Source organism: Talpa occidentalis, unplaced genomic scaffold (genome assembly GCF_014898055.3).
Source record: "Talpa occidentalis isolate TD23 unplaced genomic scaffold, MPIMG_talOcc4v2.1 talOcc4.7, whole genome shotgun sequence".
NCBI classification, from domain to species: domain Eukaryota; kingdom Metazoa; phylum Chordata; class Mammalia; order Eulipotyphla; family Talpidae; genus Talpa; species Talpa occidentalis.
The window spans coordinates 84,135,365-84,162,815 of NW_023605083.1; the positions used below are offsets into that span (position 1 = coordinate 84,135,365).

At 55.9% G+C, this 27,451-nt stretch overlaps 2 protein-coding genes and 1 pseudogene across 8 annotated transcripts; 1 reads left to right on the plus strand and 2 right to left on the minus strand.

The window, feature by feature from the left end:
* Positions 1-162: 162 nt before the first annotated feature.
* ANKRD13B (ankyrin repeat domain 13B) lies at positions 163-19,848 on the plus strand. Of its 2 annotated transcripts, none has more exons than XM_037491932.2 (15): positions 163-731; positions 12,607-12,742; positions 12,904-13,028; positions 13,112-13,157; positions 13,765-13,908; positions 13,997-14,186; positions 14,264-14,330; positions 15,555-15,636; positions 16,424-16,488; positions 16,726-16,856; positions 16,989-17,146; positions 17,266-17,418; positions 17,525-17,688; positions 17,768-17,844; positions 18,382-19,848. In XM_037491932.2, the coding sequence occupies exons 1-15, from the start codon at positions 618-620 to the stop codon at positions 18,620-18,622; spliced, it is 1,893 nt and encodes a 630-aa protein (XP_037347829.1). In that variant the 5' UTR covers positions 163-617; the 3' UTR covers positions 18,623-19,848. The 2 variants fall into 2 exon arrangements, with proteins under 2 accessions (XP_037347829.1, XP_037347830.1); XM_037491933.1 differs by lacking the exon at positions 18,382-19,848 and adding an exon at positions 18,135-18,375 and having other exon boundaries at positions 593-731.
* Positions 11,433-12,510, minus strand: LOC119232935 (60S ribosomal protein L35a-like; annotated as a pseudogene).
* On the minus strand, positions 19,570-27,451 carry CORO6 (coronin 6). Of its 6 annotated transcripts, XM_037491936.2 has the most exons (12): positions 27,381-27,451; positions 26,710-26,750; positions 26,014-26,278; positions 24,509-24,631; positions 23,925-24,054; positions 23,652-23,833; positions 22,460-22,579; positions 21,912-22,016; positions 21,679-21,824; positions 21,275-21,332; positions 20,944-21,174; positions 19,570-20,851 (listed from the first exon to the last, which is right to left on the minus strand). In XM_037491936.2, exons 3-12 carry the CDS (start codon positions 26,209-26,211, stop codon positions 20,729-20,731), a joined length of 1,416 nt encoding a protein of 471 aa, XP_037347833.1. In that variant the 5' UTR covers positions 26,212-26,278; positions 26,710-26,750; positions 27,381-27,451; the 3' UTR covers positions 19,570-20,728. The 6 variants fall into 6 exon arrangements, with proteins under 6 accessions (XP_037347833.1, XP_037347831.1, XP_054544878.1 ...); XM_037491934.2 differs by lacking the exon at positions 26,710-26,750; XM_054688903.1 differs by lacking the exons at positions 26,710-26,750; positions 27,381-27,451 and having other exon boundaries at positions 26,014-26,701.

The following is a 27,451-nucleotide window of genomic DNA, read 5'->3' on the forward strand; positions in this document are numbered from 1 at the left end:
CAGCTCGCGGGAGGCGCGGGAGACCGTGCGGGACCCTCTGCGGCCCCCCGCCACCCCAGCTCCACGAGGTGGACTACAAGCCCCATGATGCCGCAGGGCCAAGGGCTACAAACTCTGCCCCGCTCCCCGCGCCCCCTCCCCGCCGCGCGGCGTCTCCCCTCACCCGCGCCGGCCGCCCGGGCTATGCGGCTGCGAGGCGCCGGGGGCTGCGGGCGCGCGTCCCTGAGGCGGCGTCCCCGGGCCCGCGCCCCGAGCGCCCCCGCGCCCGCCGCGGGCGCCCGCTCGCTCCGCCGAGCCGCGTCTTTGTGTGCGGGGGTGTGGAGGGAGGCGCGAGGCCGCGCCGCGCCGCCGAGTGCCCGCTCCCCGCGGGCGGGTGGGGGCCGCTCCGCGCCGCCCGCCGCCGCCGCCGCCTCTCGAGGACGCCTGCGGCCCGCACCGCGCCGGGCGCGCCGCCCCCGCCCGCCGGCGCCGCTCGCACATGCCCGAGCCGCAGCCCGGCGAGCAGGCAGCCGGCCCCGCGCCCCGCGGCCCCCAGCCCCGCCCCGGCCCCGGCCCCGGCCCCGGCGCCGTCCCCCCTCCCGGGCCGGGCGCCGCGGCCCCGGCATGAGGAGCGGGCGATGATCCCTGCCAACGCCTCCGCCAGGAAGGGGCCCGAGGGCAAGTACCCGCTGCACTACCTCGTGTGGCACAACCGCCACCGCGAGCTGGAGAAGGAGGTCCGCGCCGGCCAGGTAGGGGCGCCGTCGGGGCGCAGCGGGGACCCCGCGGCCCGGGACGCGCGCCCGGCGTGGGGAGGGGGCGCGGCGCGGGCTGTCCCGCCTCCCTGGCGAGTTTGCAGCGCTTCTTTGTTCACGACCGCGGCTTTGTGCTTGTTGACCCCGAGAGGGTGAGGGGAGCGGCCCCCGCCCGCTCCCCGCGGGCCCGAGCCGGGGGCCCACGTGTGTCTGACCCTCCAGGTTGGGGCGGGGGACACCGTGCGCCCTCCGCCGGGGCCGGGAGGGCGGCGGGGAGGGGCTGTCTGTTCCGTGCGGTGGGAGGGTTCGCGCCGCTCAGCCGAGTAGCTGCACCTGCCTGCCGTGGGCGCGGGCCAGGCCTGCGTGGGGAGGGGGTCGCAGGTCAAGGATCAGAGAATTGGCTGCGAGACACTCCCAGGCATCCCGGCCCCACCCAGTACCCTCTGCCCTGGGGGTGAGGGCTGAATCTGTTTACTCAGGCTGGTCAGAGTCCCATGATCCCCCAAACCCCACCACCCACTCAGGAATGGGGACTGAAGACCGAGAGACCCCCGCTCCCCTTGGGGACGCTCAGAAGGGCCTTGTCCAGGTGCTGAAAGGCGCTCTCCTGCCCTCTGGTGCTGGGGTCTGGCTTCTGGGAACTGAGGGAACTAGGGGTCATTGGCTACAGGAAGGATTTGAGGTTCTGCTAGTGGGTGACAGCGGGTGGGGCAGCCAACTTTGGCTGGGTGTTGGCCTCCAAAAAGACAGGGTAAAGGATGGGATCTCCTGGCCATTCTTCATGAGGAAGCAGGTACAGGTCGCAGATAGTTTCCAGCTCTGTCCTTGGCTCCCAGGCCATAGGCAGGCACTCCTGGTGTGGACCACTCACCCAACAGCCGAAGCAGGAGTCAGTACATGTCCCAGCCTGCCCTGGGTTGCCCTAGCTTGAGGCCTCCAGACCCAGTGCAGGTTTTGGGATTGAGGCCATGGGCAAGAGTACACCCCTTTGGGGATATGTCTTTCCAGGCCCACTTCCTGAGTCACAGGAAGTTCAGTGGAGGAGCTGTCTGCTTCTCAAGGGATGAGTGAGCAGGACTTCAAGCTGGGTGAGAGTCAGTGTCTCTGAAGTCCACCGCTGAGCCCTCAGGCCAGCACGGCATGCAGCTCTGCCTAGCAATACCAGGAAATGTTGGGGTGACCTGAACTTCCAAGGCTCCAGGCTGGTGCTTACTTCCTGCCTGCCTCTGCCAAGTTGCTTCTTAGACCATGTCTCTGTTTATCCATCATAAAGTGGTTTGCAGCCTTCATGCCTTGCAAAGGAAGAGTGCTTGGTCCCAGGGAACTAAGAAGACCCCATTTTGATGATTGTGACTTGCAGGGTGCTAAGAGACCACTCAGTCTCTTCTGGCTCTTCTCTACTTTCTTCCCCTGAGGACAAAAAACAAGCCTCTGAAAGAGAATACAGCTGGGGTGATTTAAATCTGATATTAGAGGAACTTCCTAATGGGATGGTGGAATGATTGTTAGGCATAAGACTAGTCACTGAATTTCCAGAATGCCTCAAATCCCACTCCTTTGTCCAAGGTGGGATGGATGGTCCTTTCCCTGCAGACACTGGAGAGAGGCAAATGCCCTAGAGGAAAAGGCTTTTTCACCCTGGCCTCCGTGATTGGTAGTCCTTAGGTTAGCAGCCATCTTGCTGGAGTGAGTGTGAGGTGGGGAGCACTGGAATCTGCTGGAAGTAGAGAGGGTTTGGAGCTGCCGAATGTGTCTCTCTTCCTCTCCTCTTACGCTTCCTTAGAAACCAGGCCCCAGGTTAACCCCTCCTTTCCTCTCACCTGGTGCGTTAGTGCCTCCTTGAAATGGACACCTCCTGCCTTGATCCAGACCAGAGGGAATATAGAGCCCTGGGTGAGGTTAGGGCCTGTTCAGCCACAAAGGAGAGCGGGGCCAGTTTTCTCCGTCACTCCAGGGGTGCCAACAGGGAAATACCAGTGAATCTGGGCGGAAAAGACCCCTGTCTGTACCCTGGCTTCAGGGCTGACCCAGAGTGATGATTGCATCCAAAAGTACATTCTCAGTCCTCAGGGTGTCAGGCTTCCTGGGTGCCCTCCCCAGCCATTTCCTGCAGGGAATTGGAGGCCGCTGCCTAGATCATAGTGAAACCCCTGTGGATCCAAGAGGTCCAGTGTTCCTGACCTCTGTTCTGCCTGGCACTAACTGTCACAGAAAACAGCCAGGCTTTCCCCAAACTCACAGCAGCTGGGTTTCCCTGGTCCTCACTTGGCATAGCTGCCTCTTCTTCACTCCAAGCAGCCCCACAGAGGCGCTCCCACAGGCAGGCTTGGCAATGCCAGTTGACTGATGAGGGGATGGCATGGCAGGCCTCAGAGCAAGCTCATGGGTACTGCTCAGCCCCAGGTAGTTGTTCTGGGGACAAGAAACGGAATAGTAGAATGATGGAAGGTATTCGTGGGTGTTTTTTGGTGAAGAAAATGGTCCTTGACGGGTGAAATGGGTGGTGGGAATTTTAAGGTGACTATAACTAAGTTGAAAATGCATCCATTGTACAAAAATGAAAAATGATGTAAAAAATAAATAAAGAAAAAGAAAGAAAAAGGTCTCTGACCACTCCTAGCTGGCACCTGACAGTGTGATGCTTATTGGGTGCCTTGCTTCCTGCCATGCACATGCCTTGCTAGGTTCGGAGGGGGCGAGGGATTTCAGGCCAGTGGATGTGCCAGTTCTCCCTTGACTGGCACAGCCCTGAAGTTGGCACAGCCAGCTGGGCATGACCTGGTGCCAAAGTCACGAGTCCCTAGTTCCCTGGGGACTCCAGGGGGAGGTTAGACTGTAGCTCCCTGTGGGAGTGCTGAGAGGGGCAGGTTCTTCCTCTGGCAGCAGGAACTCCGAGGAGCCAGACAGTGGGCCCAGGGAAACACTTTCCTTCTTTTTGGGACTGCCTCCACCATGGGCCTCCATCCTGCTTTCCTCAGTTCATCCTTCTAACCTCGAGGCAGGCTGGTGGGATTGTGGGGCCTCAGGTGCTCAGACAGAGGCTGTCCCACCCAAGGTACCAGTTGTGTCCAGGACCTTGGGGAGTACCTGTGACCCTCCCCCTCTAACGAGGGCAGCCCCAGGTATGGGCCATCACCATAGCTTCTGAGTTGGGAGGTTCAGGAGAGGGAGCCACAGATTCCAGGAACCCAAAAATCAATATGGGATGAGGGGGAGGAGCTGCGTGGGTAGGTGCCACCCCCACTTGCCCACCTCAGCCTGAGGAAGCATTCTGCCCATCCCTCCTAACCCCCTCAGTGAGCTGAGACATAGCTGCTCCTACACCCCACTTCAGTGCACGTGCAGGAGCTGAGAAGTGACCTCATCAGACTCCAGCTGTCCTCTCAGGGGCTGAGGGAGAAAGGGGCAGGGAAAGGGGATGGAGGCTGAGCAGGCCAGGTCCCAGGGTCTTATTCCCTGACCCTTCTTCTCCAGCACCCATGTTTAGTCTATATGTTTGGTGTGTTCTTGTAAGGTTTCACAGGACAAAAGCATTCTGCTAATGTTAAACAAGTTTAAAAATATCCTGCTGGTGCATGTGGGTGCAAGGGGTGTGCCGGTGCATATAAGCTGGCAGTGACCGCGTGCGCGCATGCGTTACTCATGCAGAGCCTCTGCAGAGCCAGAGGGCAGCTGGGCACACATGTGCTTGCACAGTCAGGGGTGCACATGTACTGTGAGTGAGGTAGAGGTAGCGCACGTATCCTGTTAGTACTGTGCACATGTGTGCATGTGTGTGCATGCAGGTGTGTGCCTGAGTGGAAGCAGGGAGGCTCTCTGCCCAGGGAGCTCCAGCTCCTAAGCTGCAAAGACCCCTATTTCTGACTGCAGCTGAGGCCTACTGGTATGAGAAGTTTCCATTCTCTTGGGGGAGAGGGCTGGGTGTTGGGTTTCATGGGAAACCTTTTCATTCCAGCAATTAAATAGCTGTAGGCCTTTGCTGAGGAAATTAATGAATTCTTCCACCTGGGTTTAGGGCAAGGTGCCACTTCTAGTGTGGGCCCTGCTCTGGGTGGGAGCCGGTGGGAGCTTCTTTAGGGTTTGGCTGGGTATATGCAGGGTTTACATTGGCCCTAGAAAATAGCAGTGCCCTGGGGACCCTGTGTGTGTGGGGGGGGGGCTGTCGGGAGAGCTCCTAAGTAGTGTGGGTAGAGAGGGCATCCCTGCTGGGAGGGTGGCAGCAGCATCTGGAGCCCTGGGGCCCGGCAGGGTGCCTCGCCAGCTCCCTAGGGCCTTGTTAGCAGCAGCAGCAGCAGGGACAGGGATGGTGAGGGCATGGTGGCTCAACTGTAGCCCCATGGGAAGGCCTCCTCCTAACTTCTCCAACCAGTTCAGCGTGCTCTACAACTCCTACCCAGGGCTTAGGGACCCCCCAGGTCAGGACCCCTTTGGAACCCATAATGGGCAAAGAGTAAATAGCATTGCTCCTCTTCGATGGAAAGCATGTGGAGGAGCAATAGGGGGGCTACCTAGGTCTCAGAGTCACAGCTTAGAGGGCCAAGGGGGTCAAGCACTTTTTTTTTAACCCTCCTAGTGTATTTAGATATGAAGAAATGGGGCCTCCCTGGTGATGCAAGCGGTTGAGCGCAGCACTGTGAAGCTGCCTACAACCTCTGCAGCGCAGGTTTAATCCCCTCAGGCTGGGGAGATACCCACATGGCGCAGCAGACCTCTCCTGACTTGCCCACTGCTCTCCTCAGCAGTGTATTTCGTCAGTCTGCCTGTTCTGTTCCCCACTCTGTCTCTGGTGAATCCTCTCACCCCCCTGCACAACTGGCCTATACCCCTGTTCTTGTGTGCATGAATAAATAAATCTTAAAAATAAAATAAAATAAAATAAATTTGAAAAAAATGAAGAAATGCCAATACAAGGTTATAAAAGTCATATAAATAATTTAAATAATTTTTAAAAATTGCAAAGGAATTTATACTCATGTTTTTATAAGTATGTAATTGTTGCTAGAAGATTTATAATGAAAACCAGTGGTCTCCACTCTGCCTCTCCCCCCAGCAGCAACCACTTTAAACTCTAGGCTGGTCAGCTGTTTACTTCCATGATTATAACAATATACTTCTATGGCTATTTCTTGGTTTATTAGTTTTACACTTAATTTCTCCCCCTCCCCACATTCTTCAAATGTAGTCATCTATGCATTTTTCAAACAAATATTAATTAAGCACCAGTTATATGCCAGATACTGTTTAGGTCCTGGGGACAGGGCAGATAGGGCCTTCCCTTTGTGGGGCTTACATTCCAGGGAGACAAGAACAGTTTAATGCTGGATAAACTAAAGCAGGATAAGGGGCAGTCGATCGGTAAAAAATACCTGTCATTGGGGCCTCCCTGGTGGCGCAGGGGGTTGTCTCAGTGCTATGAAGCTATCCACAGCCACTGCAGCACAAGTTCGATTCCTGGCCAGGGAGCTACCCACATGGCACAGCAGACCTCTCCTGTCTCACCTCCTGCTCCCCTCAGCAGTGTATTTCAGTAGATTCACCTGTTCTGCTTCCCACTCTGTCTCTGGTGAATCCTCTCACCCCCCACACCTCTGGCCTGTACCCCAGTTTTTGTATGCATAAATAAATAAGTCTAAGTCTTTAAAAAAAATAGCTGTCCTTTAAGACGTTGTCAGGACTGGCCTTTCTAGGGAGGTGACATTTGAGTGGCGACCTAAAGGAAATGAGGGAGAAAGCTTCATCGCCATGGAGGGTATCCAGAAGATGCTTCCCAGAAGGCCAGAAGGCTGTGTGTGGGAGTGGAATGGGGGAGATGCGGGGGCACACAGGAGTCCAAAGAGACATCCAGGGCTATTGGATTCTATTCTAAACAGGCTCACAAGCCATGGGAAGGTTTTGATTTGAAGACTGGCAGGACCGGAGTAACATTTCACAGGAACACGATGGCTGTGACTAGACCAGAGTAGTGGAGAGAGGGCCAAAGGCGCCAGGGAGAAGGCAACAAAGCCACCAGGTGAGGGATAGGGTGGCAGGGACCAGCATGGTACCCTGAAGGTGTGGAAAGCTGAAAAGGCTTTGGATCTGTTTGATGGTAGAGCTCATAGGGCTAGGTTTTGCTGATGAAGCAGACATGGAGAATGAAAGGAAAAGAAGAGATAAAGACAGGTTTCTTACCTGAAAAGAGAGTGAAGGGAGGTACTGTTTGCTGTGATGGAGGAATCACAGGCGCAGCCGCCCTCGGATGGCTGGAGTGTAGAGAGCAAGGGAAGAGAGGTCATGAATGGCTCATCTTATTATTCATTCAATTATCTTTTCATATTTTTCTGAGGATGTAAATTACTCTTTCCTCTCCCAGATTGCTTTCTTATATAGGTTTCCCCTGCTACCTGAATGTAGAGCATTTCTATTTGGTACAATGTGGTCTGGGAATGCTGTTGCCATTAATTTATATGAAATAATTTTTGAGCATTTCTAGATTTCCAAAATTACCTACCAAATACTTTCAAATATTGAGGGAAACCTGTATTTCCTGCATTGACGTGTGTCCCTTGAGTTTTTAGCATCTGTTGGCATGTTTTGGTATCCTTCATGTTGGCAGCTTTCTCCATACATCCAGTCACTCCTGGCTGGGAGTGTGGTGCTTACTGATTTACTGGAAGATGACTGGGTGGCAAGCTGGCCTGCTTATTGTAGGATTCCCACATGTCTGTACCCACAGGTATTGGACAGTAGTTTCTCCAAGGAAGAGTCGCCAGTTCCTGCTAGGAGTAGGACGGGGCAGGCTGGCTGGCAGTGGTTCAGCACCCGAGGTTTCACTATTGACCAGTTTTCAACCCCATAACTTCACCCTCAGGCCAAATCATCTCAGGCCCATTTTATTTTATTTTATTTTTTAAAGATTTATTTAGGGCCTCCCCGGCGGTGCAGCGGTTGAGCGCTGGGTTGTGAAGCTGCCCGCAGCCTCTGCGGCGCCGGTTCGATCCCCGGCTGCTCCCCGGCCACTGGAGGAGGGTCCCACATGGCGCGCAGACCTCTCCTGCCGCCCGCTGCTCCCCTCAGCAGTGTACTTCGGTCCTTCTGCCTGCTCTGCTCCCCGCTCTGGCTCTGGTGAATTCTCTCACCCTCCCGCGCTGCTGACTGTACCCAGTGCTTGTATAAATAAATAAATAAATAAATAATTTATACAAGCACTGGGTACAGTCAGAAGCGCGGGAGGGTGAGAGAATTCACCAGAGCCAGAGCGGGGAGCAGAACAGGCAGACGGAAGTACACTGCTGAGGGGAGCAGTCTGTCTCACCATGTGGGACCCCCGGAGCCCCCCCGCCCGCCCCGCCCCCCCCCCCCCCCCCCCCCCCCCCCCCCCCCCCGGGCAGCGGGGACCAAACCGGCACTGCAGAGGCTGCGGGCAACTTCGCAGCCCAGCGCTCAACCACTGCACCACCAGGGGAGGCCCTCAGGGTCATTTTATACAGAGAATAAACCCCTGGCATCCTGTGGAGAGAAGGGAGCCATCTCCCAGCTTTGCAAGTTTGGTGATGATGGGGCCAAGGAATCTGAATTTTCATCAGTCTCCCTTGATTCATCTCTGCGCCTTTCTCTACCTCTGCCATTGCCACCGGCTGCATTTCAGAAAGGCTTACTGAGCACCGGGGTTTGTTCCCCTTTATGAGTACTTGGGTTCTCATCTGCTGATCTCTCTTTTCTTTATTCTTATGGGTTTTAAATATTTTATTGATATTCTGATACTCACAAATTTACCATTTGGGCACTCTTCATTCCTTTGTATTGATCTAAATTTCTGTCTAGTGTCATTTTCCTTTCACCTGAATAACTTCCTTTAACATTTCTTATGTGTCTTCCGGTGATATGTTCTTTTAGCTTTTGTTTGTTCACAAAAGTCTGTTTCCCCTTTATTTTTTTTAACTTATTTTTAAAATATTTATTTATACAAGAGCTGGGGTTCAGGCCAGATGCACAGGAGGGTGAGAGGATTCACCAGAGACAGAGCAGGGAGCAGAACAGGCAGACTGACAAAATACACTGCTGAGGGGAGCAGCAGGTGAGACAGGAGAGGTCTGCTGTGCCATGTGGGACCCTCGCCGGCCCGGCCGGGATCGAACCGACACTGCAGAGGCTGCAGACAGCTTCAAAGCACGGCGCTCAACTGCCTGCACCACCAGAGGAGGCCCTCCCCTTTATTTATGAAGGATATTTTCACTGCATAGAGATTTCTAGGTCAACAGTTTCCACACCAGCACTTTGTTTTACTTTTTAAAAATAATTATTTATTTATGCATGTAAGAGCTGGGGTGTAGGCCAGAGGTGCAGGCTGTGTGTGTGTGGGGGGGGTGGTGGTGAGAGGATTCACCAGAGACAGAGCGGGGAGCAGAATAGGTGGATCTACTGAAATACACTGCTGAGGGGAGCATGTGGGTCACCTCCCTAGCTGGGGACCAAACTCCTGCTGCAGTGGCTGCGGATAGCTTTATAGTGCTGAGACTTAACCCCTGTGCCACCAGGGTGGCCTCACACCAGCGCTTTAAAGGATCTCATTCTATTGTGTTCTACAATAGCTTGCATAGTTTTTATGATAAACGATTTTTTATATTAGAGTATCGCCTCTATTTGTTCTTCCACATATAATGTCTCTCTCTCTCTTTTAATGCTTTTAAGATCTTTATTTTACCACTAGTTTTCAGCATTTGATTGTGATGGACCTTTGTGTAGTTTTGTTTGTATTTGTCTTGACTGGAATCCATTGATTTGTCCTTGATTTGTCTATTGATGAATCTTGTGGATTTATCATTATATTAGTTTCTACAATAAATTACCACACTCTAGGTGGGTTAAAACAACAAAAATGTATTCTGTCACAGTTTTGGAAATCAGAAGTCCAAACCCAGCAGGATCCCATCCCCTTCAAAGACTCAAGGGGAGAATCCTTCCTTGCCTTTTCCAGCTTCTGGTGTTTCCAAGCACATTTTGGCTTATGATGCCATAACTCTATAGTTTCTACATCCATCTTCACATGGAATTTCTCTCTGTGTATGTCTCACCTCTGTGGATCTTACAAAGATACTTGTCATTGAATTTAAGGCTCACCTGAATAATTAAAGCTGATTTTATCTTAAAACTCTAAACTTAATTAAATCTGCACAAACCCTTTTTCAAAATAAAGTCATATTGACAGGTTTAGAATGTGGACATTATTTTTGGGAACTACTACCATTCAACCTACTACAGTTGTATAGTATATGTACATGTATATGGGTATATACATATATACACACATATTTCATAATAGCTTTATGTTCATATATATTTTGTAATTCTAGAGTATACTGAGCTATTTATCATCTTTTATTTCTGACTATGCTTCTGTTAAATTATTTTTATGCTAACGTGGGTCATATTTTCATACTTCTTTGCATGTCTAGTTATTTTTAACTGGATGTTGGGCATTGTAAATGTGATGTTAAGCATCTGGATTTTATTGTGCTCCTTTAGGCTTTATTCTGGCAGATTAAGTTACTTGTAAATCAGTTTGATATCTTTGAGCTTATTTTTAATCTTTGTTATATTTAGTCTAGGTGAGCCTTTTCTCTAGGGATAGTTTAGCCTACTACATAACCCTTGTCAGAGCTCCAGTAAATACGCTGGGTAATCAACAAGGATATTCCACTTCAGAGGCCTCCCTGGTGGCGCAAGGGGTTAAGTCTCAGCACTATGAAGCTGTCCACAGCCACTGCAGCACAACTTCAGCCAGGGCAGTGACCCACATGGCACAGCAGACCTTTCCTGTCTCATTCGCTGCTCCCCTCAGCAGTGTATTTCAGTCAGTCTGCCTGTTCTATTCCCCACTCTGTCTCTGGTGAATCCTCTCACCCACCTCCCCGACCCTTGCACCTCTGGCCTGCACCCCAGTTCTTGTATGCATAAATAAATAAATCTTTAAAAAAAAATAAAAGAGGGGCCTCCCTAGTGGAGCAAGGGGTTAAGCACAGCACTGTGAAGCAATCTGCAGTCACTGCAGCAAGAGTTCAATCCCCGGCAGGCCAGGGAGCAACCCACATGGCACAGCAGACCTCTCCTGTCTCATCCACTGCTCCCCTCAGCAGTGTATTTCAATCAATCTGCTCCCTACTCTGTCTCTGGTGAATCCTCTCACCCCCGTACCTCTGGCCTGTACCCCAGTTCTTGTATACATAAATAAATGAATCTTTAAACAAATTAAATTAAAAAATTAAAAAAATAAAAAAGGATATTCCACTCCAGCAGCTAGAGACTGAATGTCTGTCTGTTGTGGGTGAGCTCTATATATAGGAAGTTTAGTATTTAGCAAAGACCCAAAGGGACCTTATGCATATTTATTGAGTTTTTTTTTTTTATAACTCATTCTTTTCTGGAATTCTGTCCTGCAACTTCTAGCTACTTTGCCACTCATCCCTCTACCCTAAACTTTTCTTAGTTTCCACAGCTCCTCAGTGAGACCACCCACAATTACAGCCTAAAATGTTTCTCCCGCTAGAAATCCAGGCAACTTTAGGACATACCTTGTTTGTTTCTCTTACTTCAGGGATCACAGTTCACAGTCCTGAATTACTTGATATCTAATGTCTGAAAACAATTATATATATATATGCATACACACACATATATACACATACACACGTATGTGTGTGTATGTATGTATGTAACAAATCCACTATTATTTATTAGTTTTTCAATAAGTTTAAATCCTTGACAGGCACAACATCATGCAGATTCTGTGTCCTGTGGCCTTAGCAGGAAGGTTGCTTCAGAATTTGGCACAAACCACACTGCTGTTGCCATGAGCATGCGTTCCCTTTCCCCAGATGACTCTAGTTTTCTTTGGTTCGCCACCAGCACTCACTGTGTAGTTCTTTGCTTTATACACATAAGCACATCTCTTGCCTAAATATAATTTATTTTCATGAGCCTAACACCTTCACTTTTAAGAAGAGCTGTCTATCCCCTCTGGGTCCAGAGACCCCACTTGGAGCCGGCAAGAGTGGCCTTGGGCCATAGCTGTCCGGCTGTCTTTTACAAGTCCTCTTCCCAGCCAGCCCCCAAGATGGCAGAAAGAGCTTATTTTATTTATTTTGAAGCAATTGTTTTCTCCGTGATGGGAGGGTAATCTTAGTTTTCTCATCATGGTTGGAGGAGGAGTCTTTAACTGGCATTTTAATGAAGTTGTGGCAGGTGAAGAGGAATTACATGCTGGTGATCATTACTGTATTTAACTAGAAATTCTAAACTCCTGAAATATATTTAAATATTTAACAGCCATGTGCTTTTATCACTCAGCAAAACTCTCATGTGATTATAATCATGCTATTCACAAAATAGTGATGGGATTTATAGAACATTTTAATGCATAGTATATCCCGCAGGCACAGGCCATGGGATTGAATGAGTACCTTGAACATATTCTTTCATTCTTATCAATGTATTACTGCAACGGTTTGTTAAACTTCACTCAGTGATAATGTCAGTGACCCATTGGTGGCTCTTCCAGAAGGTGTGGTCTTGGACAACTAGGCTAAGTCCTGCCCCAGGTGCCCTTCTTGGCTGACAACCTCTCTAGCTCATCCTTTAACCCCAGGCTCACTCTTCACAGGAGCCCACTGGGCCTTGGAGGAGTGACCCCAGGCAGGGGACCTAGGTGCACAGGAAAGCAGAAGGTCACTCCCTTTCTCGGAGTTACTCCTGCTCTGTCTTGCAAGCCCTTTCTACTCACCTGGCCACAGCTCCCCATGTCTGTCTTTTCCATTGCCTTGTGAGATGGGCAGGGCAGGGATCAGACTGACTGCCTCAGAGGTGACCAGGGGTACATCTTCACCTCCTTCTCCAGGTGGACATCGAGCAGCTGGATCCCCGTGGCCGGACTCCCCTGCACCTGGCCACCACACTGGGGCACCTCGAGTGTGCCCGTGTGCTCCTGGCACACGGCGCAGATGTGGGCAGGGAGAATCGCAGTGGCTGGACAGGTGGGCAACCCTACTCACCCGACCCCATCTCCAGGGTCTCCCTTATATATATATACATATATATATATATATATATATATATATATATATATACACAATGTCCTCACCTCTGGTGACTGAAGCGAGCCTTAGCAGGGTGACAGCGTTTCCCCCTCCCCCAGTGCTCCAGGAGGCTGTGAGTACCCGGGACCTGGAGCTGGTGCAGCTGGTGCTGCGGTACCGGGACTACCAGCGGGTGGTGAAGCGGCTGGCGGGCATCCCCGTGCTCCTGGAGAAGCTGCGCAAGGTGAGCGTCAGCCTCAGCCTTCCCACCATAGCCCTGGAGCCCTATCTAGCGCAGGCTCAGCCTCTCTCTGTTTCATCCCCCAGGCCCAGGACTTCTACGTGGAGATGAAATGGGAATTCACTAGCTGGGGTAAGAAGGACCGAATGGGGACCTTGGGGCACTTTCCCACCTCAGGGCTTCTGCACGAGCTGCTTCTCTGCCTGGAGCACTCTTCTCAGAGCTCTTCTGTAGTTCCTCATCTTTTAGATCTCAGCTCAGCGCCACCCCCTCAGCGAGGCATTTCCACACTGCCTCAGACACTGCCTCCATTCCACTGTTATTTCCTGCACTCTGTAATGATTTTTTTGTTCATTACCTGTCACTCCCTGTTAGAAAGGTAAGCTCCAGGAGGACAGGGGCCCTGTCTTCTTCAAGGTTGAGTTCCAGTAATTTGGACAGTGCCTGGCACACCGTAGTTGTCAAGAAATATTTGTTGGAAGATTGGATGAGTGAGTGAATGAACTGACAAATGTAGACCGTAGGAACTTGGTGGTGGCCAAACAGGCTTGTCTTTGACCTAAAGTCTCTCACATCCGAGTCCGTAGTCTACATTTGTGTGTGGCGAGTTGGGGGAGGGGCTGTTCTCCCATCAGTTTCCTTGCTCTTCCCTGGCCACATCACTGACCCCATGTCCTGAGATGGCCGCGGCTGTGCACATCAGGCAACAAAGCCACCTCTGACCTTCCCTTCCACCTAGTGCCCCTGGTGTCCAAGATCTGCCCTAGTGATACCTACAAAGTGTGGAAGAGTGGGCAGAACCTGCGGGTAGACACCACGCTCCTGGGCTTTGACCACATGACATGGCAGCGAGGGAACCGCAGCTTTGTCTTCAGGGGCCAAGGTCAGGCAGACAGGAGGTGGGGCAGGGTGGGAAGACCGGGAGACGGCCCTGTGTCACCGTGACCTCGATGCTGTTCTGTGGCTGGCAGACACGAGTGCTGTCGTCATGGAGATCGACCATGATCGCCGGGTGGTATACACGGAGACTCTGGCACTGGCCGGGCAGGACCGTGAGCTGTTGCTGGCTGCTGCCCAGCCCACTGAGGAGCAGGTCCTGAGCCGGCTCACTGCTCCCGTGGTCACCACGCAGCTTGACACCAAGAACATCTCCTTCGAGAGGTGAGTGGGTATGGCCTCGGTAGCCTAGAGTCCGCCTGGTGGGGTGCCCCCTCACCTGGACCACTCTGCTTCCCCAGGAACAAGACCGGCATCCTGGGCTGGCGCAGTGAGAAGACAGAGATGGTGAATGGGTATGAAGCCAAGGTGAGGCCACAGCTCTTGGGTGGGTCCCAGGCCCACATTTGCCTACAGTGAGCCGGCCAGTGGCTTCCTGACCACCCTCTCTCAGCCTGGGAAGTGCACAGCGATGCAGCGTGGAGGGAAGGGCCTTTGAGAGACAACTGAGGAGAATGACCAGAGCTTTTGGAGCCCTTATAGTTATGGCCAAGGCATGGCACTGCCCTCGGAGAGGTGCTGTTACTCATTTTACAGATGTTTATTGAGGCCTTTCCACAGTATTCCATTTAATCTTTTTTTTTTTAAAGATTTATTTATACAAAGATTTATTTATTTATACAAGCACTGGGTACAGTCAGAAGCACGGGAGGGTGAGAGAATTCACCAGAGCCAGAGCGGGGAGCAGAGCAGGCAGAAGGATCGAGGTACACTGCTGAGGGGAGCAGCGGGCGGCAGGAGAGGTCTGCGCGCCATGCGGGACCCTCCTCTGGTGGCCGGGGAGCAGCCGGGGATTGAACCAGCGCTGCAGAGGCCACGGGCAGCTTCACAACCCAGCGCTCAACCACTGCGCCACCGGGGAGGCCCCATTTAATCTTTACAGTAACTCTAGGTAGGCATTATCGGCCCATTTTATGAAGAGAAAATGGAGGTTTGGAGTGGTTAAATGACCTGTACAAGGTCACAGTCGTAAGTGGCAGAACTGAGGCTCAGAACCTGGTTGCCTGACTCCTAATAAGAATGGGTTGATTACTCTGGGATCCCCATGTCACCCACTGGGGCCACACGGTGCACTGATGAATAAGGGACTAGCAAATTCTATAAGATTTTGTATTGTTGCTTCCTCCAGGGAGCCTTCCTTGGTTCTACCACTGGGCAAGGCCTCTGCTTTTTGTTCCCATGTCCTGTGCTCCTCCCACCAGAGTGTATCATATTATGACTGTCCGTTTTCTTATCTCTTCAACTAGATTGTGAACCTCAAGAGGACAGGGTTCCTGTTGGCTTATTCATCACTGTATACCTGGTGCCCTCCTCAGTGTCTGGCATATAAAGGTTCCCCACAGGATCTTTGTTGAATGAATAAGAGAATGAATGAATGACTTCATGCATTTACTTGCGCTAAGGCCTGGAGACTGGAGCAAACACCTCTGCCTAACCTCCACCCCGTTCCTTGCAGGGAGTGTTCAGAATGCCTTGGAGGCGGGGGTAGGAGCACCCGAACTGTCTCTGAGTCCTTTCCCCATCTGTCTTTAGGTATACGGGGCGTCCAACGTGGAGCTCATCACCAGGACACGGACAGAGCACCTTTCCGAACAGCACAAGGGCAAGGTCAAAGGTAATGAAGCAGAGGCAGATGGGGGAAGTATTGCAAGACTCAAGAAACCAGCTCCCCACTGAGTGTCTCCATCAGTATTCCCTCTGGCGCCCTAGCAAATGCCAGGAGAGTTTATTGAGGCAAATAGGTTTCAATTCAAATACCAAGTCCTAATGGACTGGTAGCGACTGCCTGGAGTGCGACTACGAAGAGTCTAAGGTAATATTTGGGCTCAATGGGAAGGAATGCTACAAGTCATTACTAATGTTTAATTTGGAATTGGGAGGGACGAGAAATGTTAAGTATGCTACTAATTGGCCATTCTAGTCTAGTGGGATGTACTCTAGGCAGAAAGTCAGGGGGCTCTGCCTCCGGTTTTCTGTGTCCATTGATATACAACCTGACTCTGGGTATTAGTCTGTCTGAAGTAGAAACTCCTACCCCCGGGGGTGGGGGGGACAAAAGGAAGTCATTAGTATGGAAATACCTGCAGGAAAGCATCCACACCCATGTGCACAGCTAACCATGTGCACATTCACACCAAGTATTTTTTTGTCCAGCGTCATCAATCTGGAGAGTGATAATTTTGGAATTTTCTCCTGACTCCAAGGCCTATTTTTATTCCAGGACCACTTCTAGTGGTCCTGGCCCCTGCCCTTTGGAGTCCTCAATCACTTGCAGAGGAAGGTGCTGAGTATGTGGTGTGGGGGAGTGCTACCTGTCTGCAGGTACTGGCTTCCTCTCTAGGTCTGGGCTGCTGTCACTCCTGAGGGTTGCGGTATCCTCTGAGGTACTGTATTTCTTGTAGGATGTAAGACACCTCTTCAGTCCTTCCTGGGAATTGCTGAGCAGCATGGGGGCCCCCAAAATGGGGTGAGTCTATGCCAGGGGCACCCCTGTGTAGAGGGATGTGGATATGGCTCAGGAGGAGGCCTGGGAGGCATCCTGCTTGGAATGGCCGACTCAGACCTACTTTGCACAGTGCCCAAGGCCATGCCAGCTCCACAGTGGCCAGGGGGGAGAGGAGAGCTCAGGGACCCATGATACCAAGTGTCTGGCCTGGCATCAGGGACTGAGAAGGGCTCGTGGGTCCCTCCCTGTGTGGTACAGACCCTGATCACTCAGACTCTGAGCCAAGCCAACCCTACTGCCATCACCGCAGAAGAATACTTCAACCCCAACTTTGAGCTTGGCAACCGTGACATGGGCCGCCCGATGGAACTTACCACCAAGACACAGAAGTGAGCCCCCCTGCCGGTGCTGGGAAGGGGTGGGCAGGGCTAGGCTGGGCTGGGCTGGGCAGGGCATCCAGACGATGCTGGAAGGTCATGGTGTCCACAATGTCCCTCATCCTTTGGGATCTGGGGGGGCAGGTTCAAGGCCAAGCTGTGGCTGTGTGAGGAGCATCCCCTGTCCCTGTGTGAGCAGGTGGCCCCCATCATTGACCTCATGGCTGTCAGCAATGCGCTTTTCGCTAAGCTCCGGGACTTCATTACCCTGCGCCTGCCTCCTGGCTTCCCTGTCAAGATTGGTGAGGCTCCAACCCCGTGCCCCTCAGTCTCTGTTTGGGATTGGGGTTTCAGTGAGGTTAAACAGGGGGGGTGAGATACATGGGGTGAATGATGGCACCTGCGGTTTTGTCATCCTCAGAAATCCCTATCTTCCACATCCTCAACGCTCGTATCACCTTCGGGAACCTCAATGGCTGTGACGAACCGGTGCCATCCGTGCGAGGCAGCCCAAGCAGCGAGACCCCTTCCCCAGGCAGCGACTCTTCCAGTGTCAGCAGCTCCAGTTCCACGAGTGAGCACCTGTCCCTCCCTTCCCCTCCCCAGCAGAGCCCCTTCCCAGGGCATCAGGGGAGGGCTGGGTCTGGCCTACACACTGATGCCCAGCTCTGTGCCCTCAGCCTCCTGCCGCGGCTGCGAGATCTCCCCGGCCTTGTTTGAGGCCCCACGTGGCTACAGCGTGCTGGGTGGTCAGAGGGAGGCGGCCACTCGTGATGACGATGACGACCTGCTGCAGTTTGCCATCCAGCAGAGCCTTCTTGAGGCGGGCAGTGAGTACGACCAGGTGCGTCCCACAGCTGTGCCAGGCCATGGGACTGTGGCAGCACCGCCATAGCTCACTGGCCCATGTTCTCTCCCTCCAGGTCACCATCTGGGAGGCCTTAACTAACAGCAAGCCAGGCACTCACCCCATGTCCTACGAGAGTCACCAACAGGACAGGTCAGTGCCGACCAGTCCTGAGAGGGTTTGGAGACGCCTTCCCCCCAATACACATGCACAGAATACCCCAGTACCCTGTCACCCTGGGCGAGGACACTGTAGGCTGAGCAGCCCCTATTGACCTAGAGAAACTGTGGTACCTCACCAGGGACCCTACACTACCAAGGTGGCTTCTACCATCACCCTTTCCTGGCAGTGGAGTGGGCCGTACCTGGGTGGGCCGGCAGTATTCCAGCTGTGGTCAGGGAGTGGGGTTCAGACCTCATGGCTTTCAAACCCTCACCATTTAGGAGGTTGGGGCAGGGGTTCTAGAAGATGCAAATGCTCTGGGCTGCCACCAAGAGGGAGACAGGGAGAAAGGACTCTGAAGGGCTGGGATCTGCCACAGTCGCTGCGAGGCAGGAAGGTGACTCGGGACACAATTTCCACTGGAGGGGTGGCCAGGCCTGCTGTGCCCTGGGGCCTCCGCGCCGTCTCCCTGCCTGGCTCATGGGCAGGTGCACCTGGGAGCCCGCGACGTGTCTTACCCGCCCCCAGGAGCGCTCCGCCCACGCCGCAGCGCCAGCCTGCATCCCCTGCGTCCCTGACGTCGTCGGTCTCTAGCCGAAGGCCCAGCCCGGGGCCAGGTCCAGGTGGCCACGTGTTCCAGAGCTACGACGAGCAGCTGCGCCTGGCCATGGAGCTGTCAGCACAGGAGCAGGAGGAGCGGCGGCAGCGTGTGCGCCAGGAGGAGGAGGAGCTGGAGCGCATCTTGCGGCTGTCACTGACCGAGCAGTAGCACCCACTGCCGAGCCCCTTGACCATGCCACGCCAGGCCCGCCCCGAAGTGAGATCAGCCCCAGCGGATGCGCCCACCGAGCTGCAGCTGGAAACTGGAGCGGCGGCCTCAGGGGCATAGTGGAGCAGCCGGTACCAGATGGGGAGGAGTTTGGCAAGGCTGCAGGGCACCTTTCTGGGCTAGGGCCCTGAAGGCAGCTGGCACGGCCAGATCCCCTGCTTTGCTGTATCCTGACCCTCACCCCTCACCTGGGGCTTAGACCTGTTGAAGGGTGGAGCCAGGCGGTCCTGAGGGGGAGAAGGGTCCTCAGAGGAGCAGAGTCCCATCCTTGCTCCTCCTGGCCGGCCCTCCCTTCCGCTCACTGGTCCCCCTCCAGGACACTGCCCGTGAAGCCTTTGCATCTCCCCTCTTCACTCCTGGGGCGGGGACAGCTGAGCTCCCCGCGTGCTGTGTTGCTGCTTTGTCCCAGACACAAACCAGCAAGCACGTCAAGGGCCCCCACCCCGGCATTTCAGCGTCAAGTGCACTTAGCGGGGTGCCGGGCTCCCCCAGCCCCCAACCCTCCGGGGTCTCAGGGTGGTCCCAGCTTCTTGGGCGGCCAGAGGTTGAAGTCCCCATCCCCAAGGCACGATTTTGTAATCAGGGAGGGTGTCCAAAGCCCCCCCCTCCACCCCCAGCTTGGACACAACCTGACTCCCTCATGGTGTCTTGGCAAATGAGGGGGGCATATTGGGCTGGGGGCAAGCACTAGACCCTATATATATACTGGGCACAGAGGGGTCTCCCAGGGCCTCGGCGCCACCACCCACTCCTTCCCACCAGCTGCTGCTAGCCCTCTGTGGTTGTGTGTCCCACTCACCCCTACGCAGGGGCTGACTGTAAAACCCTTCATCCAATGGTGCTAACCCCCGGCTCTCCCCGCCCTGCCCTGCCCACCCAGAGAAGCACAGACCCCGCCAGGGGCAGAGACCCACTGCACACCCTTGTCCGGGTCCTCTCAGACTGGCCTTCCTGGTTCAGCCCTGAGACTCAGAAGGGACACACAAGGAATGGAAGAAAAGACAAACTGTTCCTCTCCCCACTTCCCTGATGCCAGGGGCACCAGACTGATTCTGAGGCACAAATAAAAGAGGCTTCAAACCCGATGCTTTTCCTACCTGCTTTACTGGGGCAGACGGCTCACCTGCGGATCGGGGTTCCTTCTGAACCTGGCTGTGGGGAAGGCTCTGAGGTAGGAGGGCACCTGGTGGGTCCTAGGCCTGCAGTTGCATTTGTCAAGGCCCCCGGATGGCAGGGGGTAGCATTTTCAGAGTTTGGGGGTCTCATTACCCTCCCTCCCACCCAGGCAGGAGGTTCAGACAGATATAACTTAATAAAATATTTCATTGAGTTCATTTTGTTCCCCCCACCCCCCCAGAGTCAAGGCCACAGCAGAAGGCCAGGGGCAGTGTGTGGGTCAGGGGGTGGGGGTGGGGGTATGTGTGAACCTTCTTCCTCATGCCAGTTCTCTGGTTAGTTCTCCTGCTGGGGTGCTGTGTGGAGGCGGCCCTGTCCCCTGCGGGTTGAGAGAAGGAAGCGAGCCCTCTCCGCAGGCGGCCGGGTCCGGTCGGTCGGTCAGCCACCGACTGCCGCCAGTGAGTTGTAGGTGTCTGTAGAACTGGGGTGACGACCGTCTGGTTTACCACTTGGGGGGGTGGGATCAAGTGAGCCGATGTGGAGGGAGTGCTGTAAGATTCCCCCGCTTCTTTGGGGAAGCCCATCTAACTGCCTCCGAGTGAGGCATAAGCTCCTCGATATTCCCAAGCACCTCGCTATTACGCACCGCCCCTGCCCTGCGTTGCTGAGGCCCCAGTCACCCCAGGCCTCCCAAGGCCAGCCCCGCTGAGAACCGGATGAGGCCCCTGGCCTGGTGGGCGCCAGACCGACGTGAGTCTCAGCGACGCTCCACTTGTCCACTACTCCCGCGAGGGGGGCCTTCCCCGCCCCGTCCCGGACGGCCCGGCCCGGCCCCTACCGGGAGGCTGGTCAGGACCAAAAGCCAGGGCGGGGCTGAGTCCTGGCGCCCCGCCCACCCGGCTGAGTCCTCCGGGACCCCCCCAAGCGCAGCTAGTCGGTGCCGTCCACCAGCTCGCAGAGCATGTTCTCCAAGGCCGTGATGCGCTGCTCCTGGGCCTGCACCTGCGCGCGGAGGCCCTTGATCTCCTCCAGCAGCGTCTCCAGGGTGTGCTGCTGCGGGGGCGGGAAGGGCAGGAGAGGGGGTGTCGGCCCGGGGGCAGAAGGACGCGGCGACGGGGCGCGGGCAGAGCCCAGCCGGGTCTTACCGACAAAGGGGCATCGCTGGACGACTGGCTGCGGCGGGGCCCTGCGGGCGGGCGCGCGTCCAGGATGTTGCGCTTGGTGACGCGGAGCTCGCGGTGCTTGGGCGGCACGTAGCCCTCCCTCAGCGAGATGAGCACGGGCTCGGCGTCCTGGCCTGCCAGCCATTCGTCCGCTTCAAGAGCCGGTTCGGGACCCGGTGTATCTGGGTACAGGTCGTCCTGGAACAGGTCTGACTGTGGCGGTGAGGGAGCAGACGGACGCGTGTTGGAAGGATGCTTCTTTTCTGCTCCTTTCTGCCTCAGGGCCCTGGCCGACCCCCTCCCGGCGTCTCACCTTTCTGGGCACGGTCATGATGATGGGTTCACACTTCCTTTCGTGCAACTTGTAGAACCTGAAAGGGAGCCAGATGTAGCACCCCGTGGCCTCCCACCCCCCCTAACTTCTGTCTGGGATGGAGGGGTGAGAAACCAGCACTCACTGAGCACCCACCATGCACTGCACTTTAAACATAGTATTGGTCCAGCTCTGATGGGGCGTTTAGCATCATTGCCAGATGAGGAAAGTAAGATTCTGAAATGTCAAGTTAGCTAGTGCCAGGTGGGCACTGGAAGCGAGCCTTTTTGACCGCTCCCCCAACTCACTCTTTTCCAAAGATTACACTGCTAGGGAAGTCACTGTGTCTTCCCCCTGGGAGGCAGGGACAGAGGCAGGCAAACACAAGGGCGAAAGCTGCTGACCGGGCAATCTCACACTTGCTGACGTCCAGCCCCCGCTTAGGCATGAAGCCCATGCCCCTCTGCGGCTCCTTGCTGCTGAATGTGTTCAGGTAATGCACGAAAGGTGGCTCCTCGGTTATCTCAAAGTACCGAATGCTGCTGTCGCCCTGCAAAACCAGCGGGTTCAGAGAGGCAACCGAGGCTCTCTACATGTCTGCCCCACGCCTTGGTCTCCCCCCCCCGGCCGCCAGCACCTTGCCGCATAGGTAGACGATGCTGGAGTCAGGGTCGTAGAAGGGCAATAAAACCCCATTGCTCGTGTCCATCTCCTGGAGTGCCACGGGCTCCTCAAAGTTGTTCTGCCAGAGCATAAGAGACGTGACCAGCCCTGTCCTGCCCTCTGTGACACTTCTGGATCCACGGAAGCCCCTTGGCACTTCCTGCCCATCCCAAACCCCAAGCGTTTTCAAGCCAGTTTAGGTGAACTGAGCTGCAGGCCCTGCCCCGGAACACATGACTCATAGTCCCTGGCACCTACACCCTCTGCGCCCCTGCCCCTGCATGCAGTCACTGCAAACCACCCCCAGGGACACGGCATCACCAGGTGGGGGCACCAGCACAGGCTCCAGGTGACGCAGCGGAACTGGGCAGAGGGGTCGGTGTGGGGATGGTAAGTGCTGCAAAGGGGGCAGCAGCCTCCAGCTCTGTCCAGGTGGGTATGCCCTGCGGGTGGGGGGCTCCTCGCCCCTTTCCCGTGATGCCAGTCCCCGGGGCACACACCCCAAGCTTCCAGCTGCGTTACCGGGTCCCACAGGCCCAGCTCTCGCTGGCTCATGCGGGTGAAGCCCGTGGTGAAGATATGACCCTGGCGCGTGAAGACAGCCCGCATGGGCCTCATCCCCTCGTGGGCCGCAAACCTCTCCTGGGGGGAGGGGAGACAGGGTGAGGTGTTACCCAGCTGCCTGTTCTGGGGAGCCTGGAGGGCTGAGCAGCCAGCCAGCTTGCTGACTTGGATGTGTTGGGTGCGGAGTGGGGAGGCGAGACAAAAGAGGGCCTAAAGGTTCAGCTTCCTGGGGGGACCCGGCTGGCCCCAGGCCCGGAGAGCGTCTGAGCTGGGTGAGCGGGAGATCCACGTCTCTCAGCAGATCCCGAGCCCCTAAGCGTTCTCAGAGGCTGACTCCCCAGCGCAAAGGCTGTTTACTGGCTCCCCAGGGTTGCAGCAAGGCTTTCCCCCGACTCGACTCGCCGCTGCGCTTCAGTCCTCTCGGGTGCGGACTACAGCCTGGACAGGCGCTGACCCAGAGAAGGCGCGAGCGAGCCGCACCCGGGGCACAGCCTGGCCTACCGGGTCCCAGAGCGCGAGTTGCCGCTCACTCGTCCTGCTGAAGCCGGTGCTGAATAGCTTCCCGTCAGCGGTGAAGACGGCCCTGAGCGGGCGGGCGCCCTCGTGAGGCCGGGCACGTTCCTGCTAGCGGGGTTAGTGGGTTAGCGCCGGCTGGCGGGCCTCCTCCGCGGCAGGCATGCAAGTACCCGGGGCACTCGGCGTTAGCTTGAGGCTGGTGAGATGAACGCGGCCCCTCTCTCCCGGCACCCCGCTGGGCCCGGCCACGCAGGGTCGCCCTCTGTCCTCCACTCAGCGGTCAGCGAGGGCAGCAAGCTCCCCCCACCCCACTCCAGCATCAGGCCCCAGACCCTGGAGGTTGGCGCTGGGTGCCAGCGAGGGGAGGGGCCCAGGAGCTCACGTTTCATGCAGGTTCTGGTGGAGGACAGAGTTTACAACTTCTTCGTGGGGGTTTCTGGGATGTTGGGGGAGGGAAGAGGAGAGGGGAGAGGGCCAGAGACTTGCTTGCTGGGGGCTTCTTCAGGGCAGGGGAGCAGTGGTTGCAGATGGGTGGGGGTGGAGGACTCATCTCAGGTTGGGGTGGGGGAGGGGAGCGCTGGGACGGGTCTGGGAAACTTTGGGTCCCAGAGGTAAGGCCAGGCCGGTCACTCACCGCCACCACCTGGCCTTTGCGGGGGTCGATGATGCGCAGGGTCTTGTCCTTGCAGGTGGTGGCTAGCAGGCTACCATTGCTGTTCCAGCACACGCTGTGGATGACGTCCGGGTGCATGTCGTCCAGACTCAGGAGCACCTCCCCAGTGCCCACGTTCCAGATGATGATCATATTGTCACCACCTGCCCAGAGTGGCCAGGCACTGTCACTTGGCCTGCCTTTGCCACCCTCCACCCAGCCTGACAGTAGGGGCCGCTCCCCAGGCACCCAGACCTGCACTGAGCAGGACATTCCGGGCAGTGGGATGCCAGGAGAGGATGCCCACGCGCTTGGAGTGACCCTCCAGTGTGATGATGGGTTCCGTAATGTTGCGCACAGGGGTGTAATCTGGAATCTGCCACACCTGGGTAGGAGGAGCAGTCACAGGGTGGTGAGATGAAGGATCTGTTTGGTCCCTCCTCCCCTAATTTTCTCCCCTCTGCACCCTCCCTCCCCCACTGATTCTCTGGAGTGGCTCTGGTTACAAGCAGGGCTAGAAGTGCTGGTATCTGCTGGAGCAGAAACAGCTGAGAACCAGGAGGGGGCACTGCCAGCCCTCCAGAGCCCCCCACCCGCTTAACTCCAGCAGGGAGACTTCAGAGCACTGCCCCCCTGCTCTTCAGGCCCCAAGTTGGCCGTGGCTATAATTAGTCCTAAGCAGTGCATCTTGGGAGGGGGTGGGCAGCCGCTAAAAATAGCCCGGGAGCTGGGGAGAGCAGGGCCCTGGGATCCAGCACCTCCCTCGCCACCTTCCCTAGCACAGGTAAGGCAGCCCTTCCTGCTTCTCTGGTCTAACTTGCCCAGTAGCTGGCTCCTACCATGATGGTGGTGTCGTCAGAGGCACTGGCGATGACGTTGTCATTGTGTGGGCACCAGTCAATGTCCAGCACAGGAGCAGTGTGCCCAGTGACCAGTGGGTGGTTCTTATCCACTCGCCCTGTCTGGAGGGGTCAGAGAGGGAGTTATGGGACCAGCCTCCTGTATTTGGACTGGGTAGTGGACCTGTTTTTACATCTCAATTTTCTATCTCTTTTCTCTTTGCAGACCCCTCCCTGCACCTCCAATCCCATCCAACTTCCTGTACTTCACTGAAGGCAGACAGAGTTGCTGTAATTCAAACTCAGAGAGGAAAGATAATTTAACCAAGGGCACACAGCAAAGTGCTGGTAAAGCCAGGTCGAGTCCAGTGCTCTACCAAAACATACCCACTTTGAGGAGACTATCCTCAGAGCCCTTCCCCTAATTGGCATATCTATGGGAAGCCCCTGGAGGACGAGGTCAAGGTGAGGTGATATGCAGTAAAGTGCCCTCCAGCCCACTTCCTAGCCACCCTGGACAGACCTCTCCTTTGTCACTGCCTTTATCTTGGAGCCACCAGCAGCTGGCACCCCTGGCGCCTGCTATCCCCCAACCTGAGCAGGGGTTTTTCTATTTTTGGTCTTTATGGGCTGTTTGTGGGGACTCTGAGGCCTTGCAGGGGCTGGCATTGGCCCAAACGAGGCAGTAGGGAAAAGGGGGTAGCCTTGTGCTATTAGAATCCCAGTCATACTGGAGGAGTGCTCCAGCAGAAATTCGAGCCCGGGGATGGTGTCCTTGGATGGTGTCTGCATTGTCCTGGAGTGAGTCACTGGCTATTGTCAGGCCTCTTCCTGACCCTGCCACCTGTGAGGCCTCCCTAAGATCGTATAGGGGCCAGATCCAGGTCAAGGTCACACCTTGAGGTGGCCATCCTCTGGGGGTGGAGATCGTCAAGGGGCTTGAAGCTACTCAGCAAAGGTGGTGATCATTGCCTGACCCCCATTCCTCGGGGAGGGAGGGCTCTGGCCTTGTGTGCCATGTCCCCCTCCTTGCCCATTGCTCTCATTCTGCCTCACTGTAAGGTCCAGAGTGGGGAGGTGGATACAGCCTGGTCCTCTGCTCGGCATGCTCCTCTGGGGTGTGAGTTAATCCAATGGTGGTCCTTGGCTTGGGAGGAAGATTCCCACACCCAAAGTATGAGGGGGTGTGGCATTAGGAGAGATAAGAACTGGCTCCACTCTTTCACAACTATCTCCATCACCCCCTCCTGGTCCCTGCTGGGAATAGGGTGCTGCATGGAGAAGGGTGTGAGTGGTGCAGGCCACCTGTGATCCTGCTGCTCAGAGAGGGCTGAGGGAGCCTCTCAATCGGCTCCTGAGGGCCTGGGGAACAGGAAGCAGCTAGTCTACACCAACTGCCCTCCTGACCGAGGAGAGGAACTAGGTGAGAACACAGGCTGCTGTCAGGGGTCTCCAGGGGCCACAGCCAGTGTCCTCCCTCCTGCTCCCTTCCCCTTGTCCCTCACCTTGGCCAGAGACAGGACGATGAAGGCACCCCCACCTCCAGCCTCCACAATAATGGCCAGAAATTTGGGGTTGACGGCACAGAAGGAGCTGTCCCATGTGACCTTGGACACACGGATGTCCTCGTAGGCCTGGTCAGCCTTTGCCGCCTGCCCAAACACATGGCGGAACTTGCTCTGCCGAACCACACGCCGGCTCATGGCTGGGGGCAGAGATGGAAGATCTCGGTGCCCAGAAATGCCTTTCTTTGGTCCTTAGTCCTGTGAGCTGTGGGAGGGAGGAAGAGTGGAGGGTGCAAGTGAGACGGGTTATCTGGCCAGGAGTCAGGTATAAACTCATGGAGCATCTGGACTTAGAAACGGGGAGCTGCTTCAAGGTGATGAAAGCATGGGGAAGTCCTCGGCCACCTAGAACGTGCTGTTTAACGGGAGGGGCCTTAGAGAGAGACCCAGGACAGTGGAGTCTGACCAGGCCGGAAATCTCCTGAAAGTTTCAGCCGCGTTGGGAGAAGCCTCAGAGCGAGGATGCCCTCCCGCTGCAGCCCCGATGAGCATCACTTAACTCAAGTGGTTTATCCCCCGGAGGCACCTTGTCCAAAATCAGAGACCTTGGTCCTTGGATCTTAGCTCCAGACCAGCTGTGGGTCCTTAAGGGTTGCCCCTCAAAAAATTTGCGAAGAAGTTCCCGCGTCAGCTAACCTGAGTCCTGCTGCTGCCGGTTTCTTCGGTCTCCTCCGGGGCTGCCGGGGGAGGGGGCAGGCGCGCAAGGTGCTCTCTCCGGCCTCCCCTCCGCGCCCCGCCTCCAAAGGGTTCTGGCTTTGCCTACCCCGCTTCCGCCCAGCTGCGCCTGCCTCCGCATCGCCTCTCCAAGGAACTCTGTTGGGGGTGGGGTCCTCGGGGTCCCCCCAACCTCCTCCGCAAGAATGGCGGGGGTGAGGAGGGTCAGGTGCCTATTTTCCGGAGGGTCAGGGCCTGTCCTTCGCCCCCCCCCAGGGGACCCCAGAGCTCTTCCAGGGCCCCAGCCGCTTCTGGGCACCCTGACTTCTGCCCCTCCCCACTCCTGGGTATCCCTGTGCCCTTCACGCCGCTCCTGAGGTCCCGGGCCTGAGGCCCGGCCTCCCCGCACCCTCCTCCGGCCTCTCGGCCCGGCGCTGCGTTCCTGGGAGACGAGGCGTCTGCGCCCGGCGGGCTCCCGGGCCGCTCTCCGGCCAAATATAGACACCGAAGTCCGCCCCGCCCGGGACCGAATTTGGCGGCGGCGGGGGGCGGGGCGCAGACCCCCGTCCGCTCCAGAGACCCCCGAGACCCCAGCCGCTCCGCCGCGACGGGGGCGCGTGTGTGGGAGAGGAGGGTCGAGGGGGGCGCGTTACCTGGTCCCGAGCAGGGAGGGGTGCGCTCCCGCCGTGACTCCTCTGCGGAGAGGGCTGGGGGCGCGCGGGGG

Excerpts from the sequence above, each read along its gene's own strand:
- CORO6 (XM_037491934.2), bottom strand. The coding sequence starts at position 26,211 with ATGAGCCGGCGTGTGGTTCGGCAGAGCAAGTTCCGCCATGTGTTTGGG. Across the intron at positions 24,632-26,013 it reads TCGTCCTGTCTCTGGCCAAG|ACAGGGCGAGTGGATAAGAA; the intron begins GTGAGGGACAAG and ends TGACCCCTCCAG. Across the intron at positions 20,852-20,943 it reads CCAGCGATGCCCCTTTGTCG|CAGCACACCCTGGAGACGCT; the intron begins GTAAGACCCGGC and ends CCGCCCCCGCAG.
- ANKRD13B (XM_037491932.2), top strand. The coding sequence starts at position 618 with ATGATCCCTGCCAACGCCTCCGCCAGGAAGGGGCCCGAGGGCAAGTAC. Across the intron at positions 16,857-16,988 it reads CTTACCACCAAGACACAGAA|GTTCAAGGCCAAGCTGTGGC; the intron begins GTGAGCCCCCCT and ends CTGGGGGGGCAG. Across the intron at positions 17,845-18,381 it reads GAGAGTCACCAACAGGACAG|GAGCGCTCCGCCCACGCCGC; the intron begins GTCAGTGCCGAC and ends ACCCGCCCCCAG.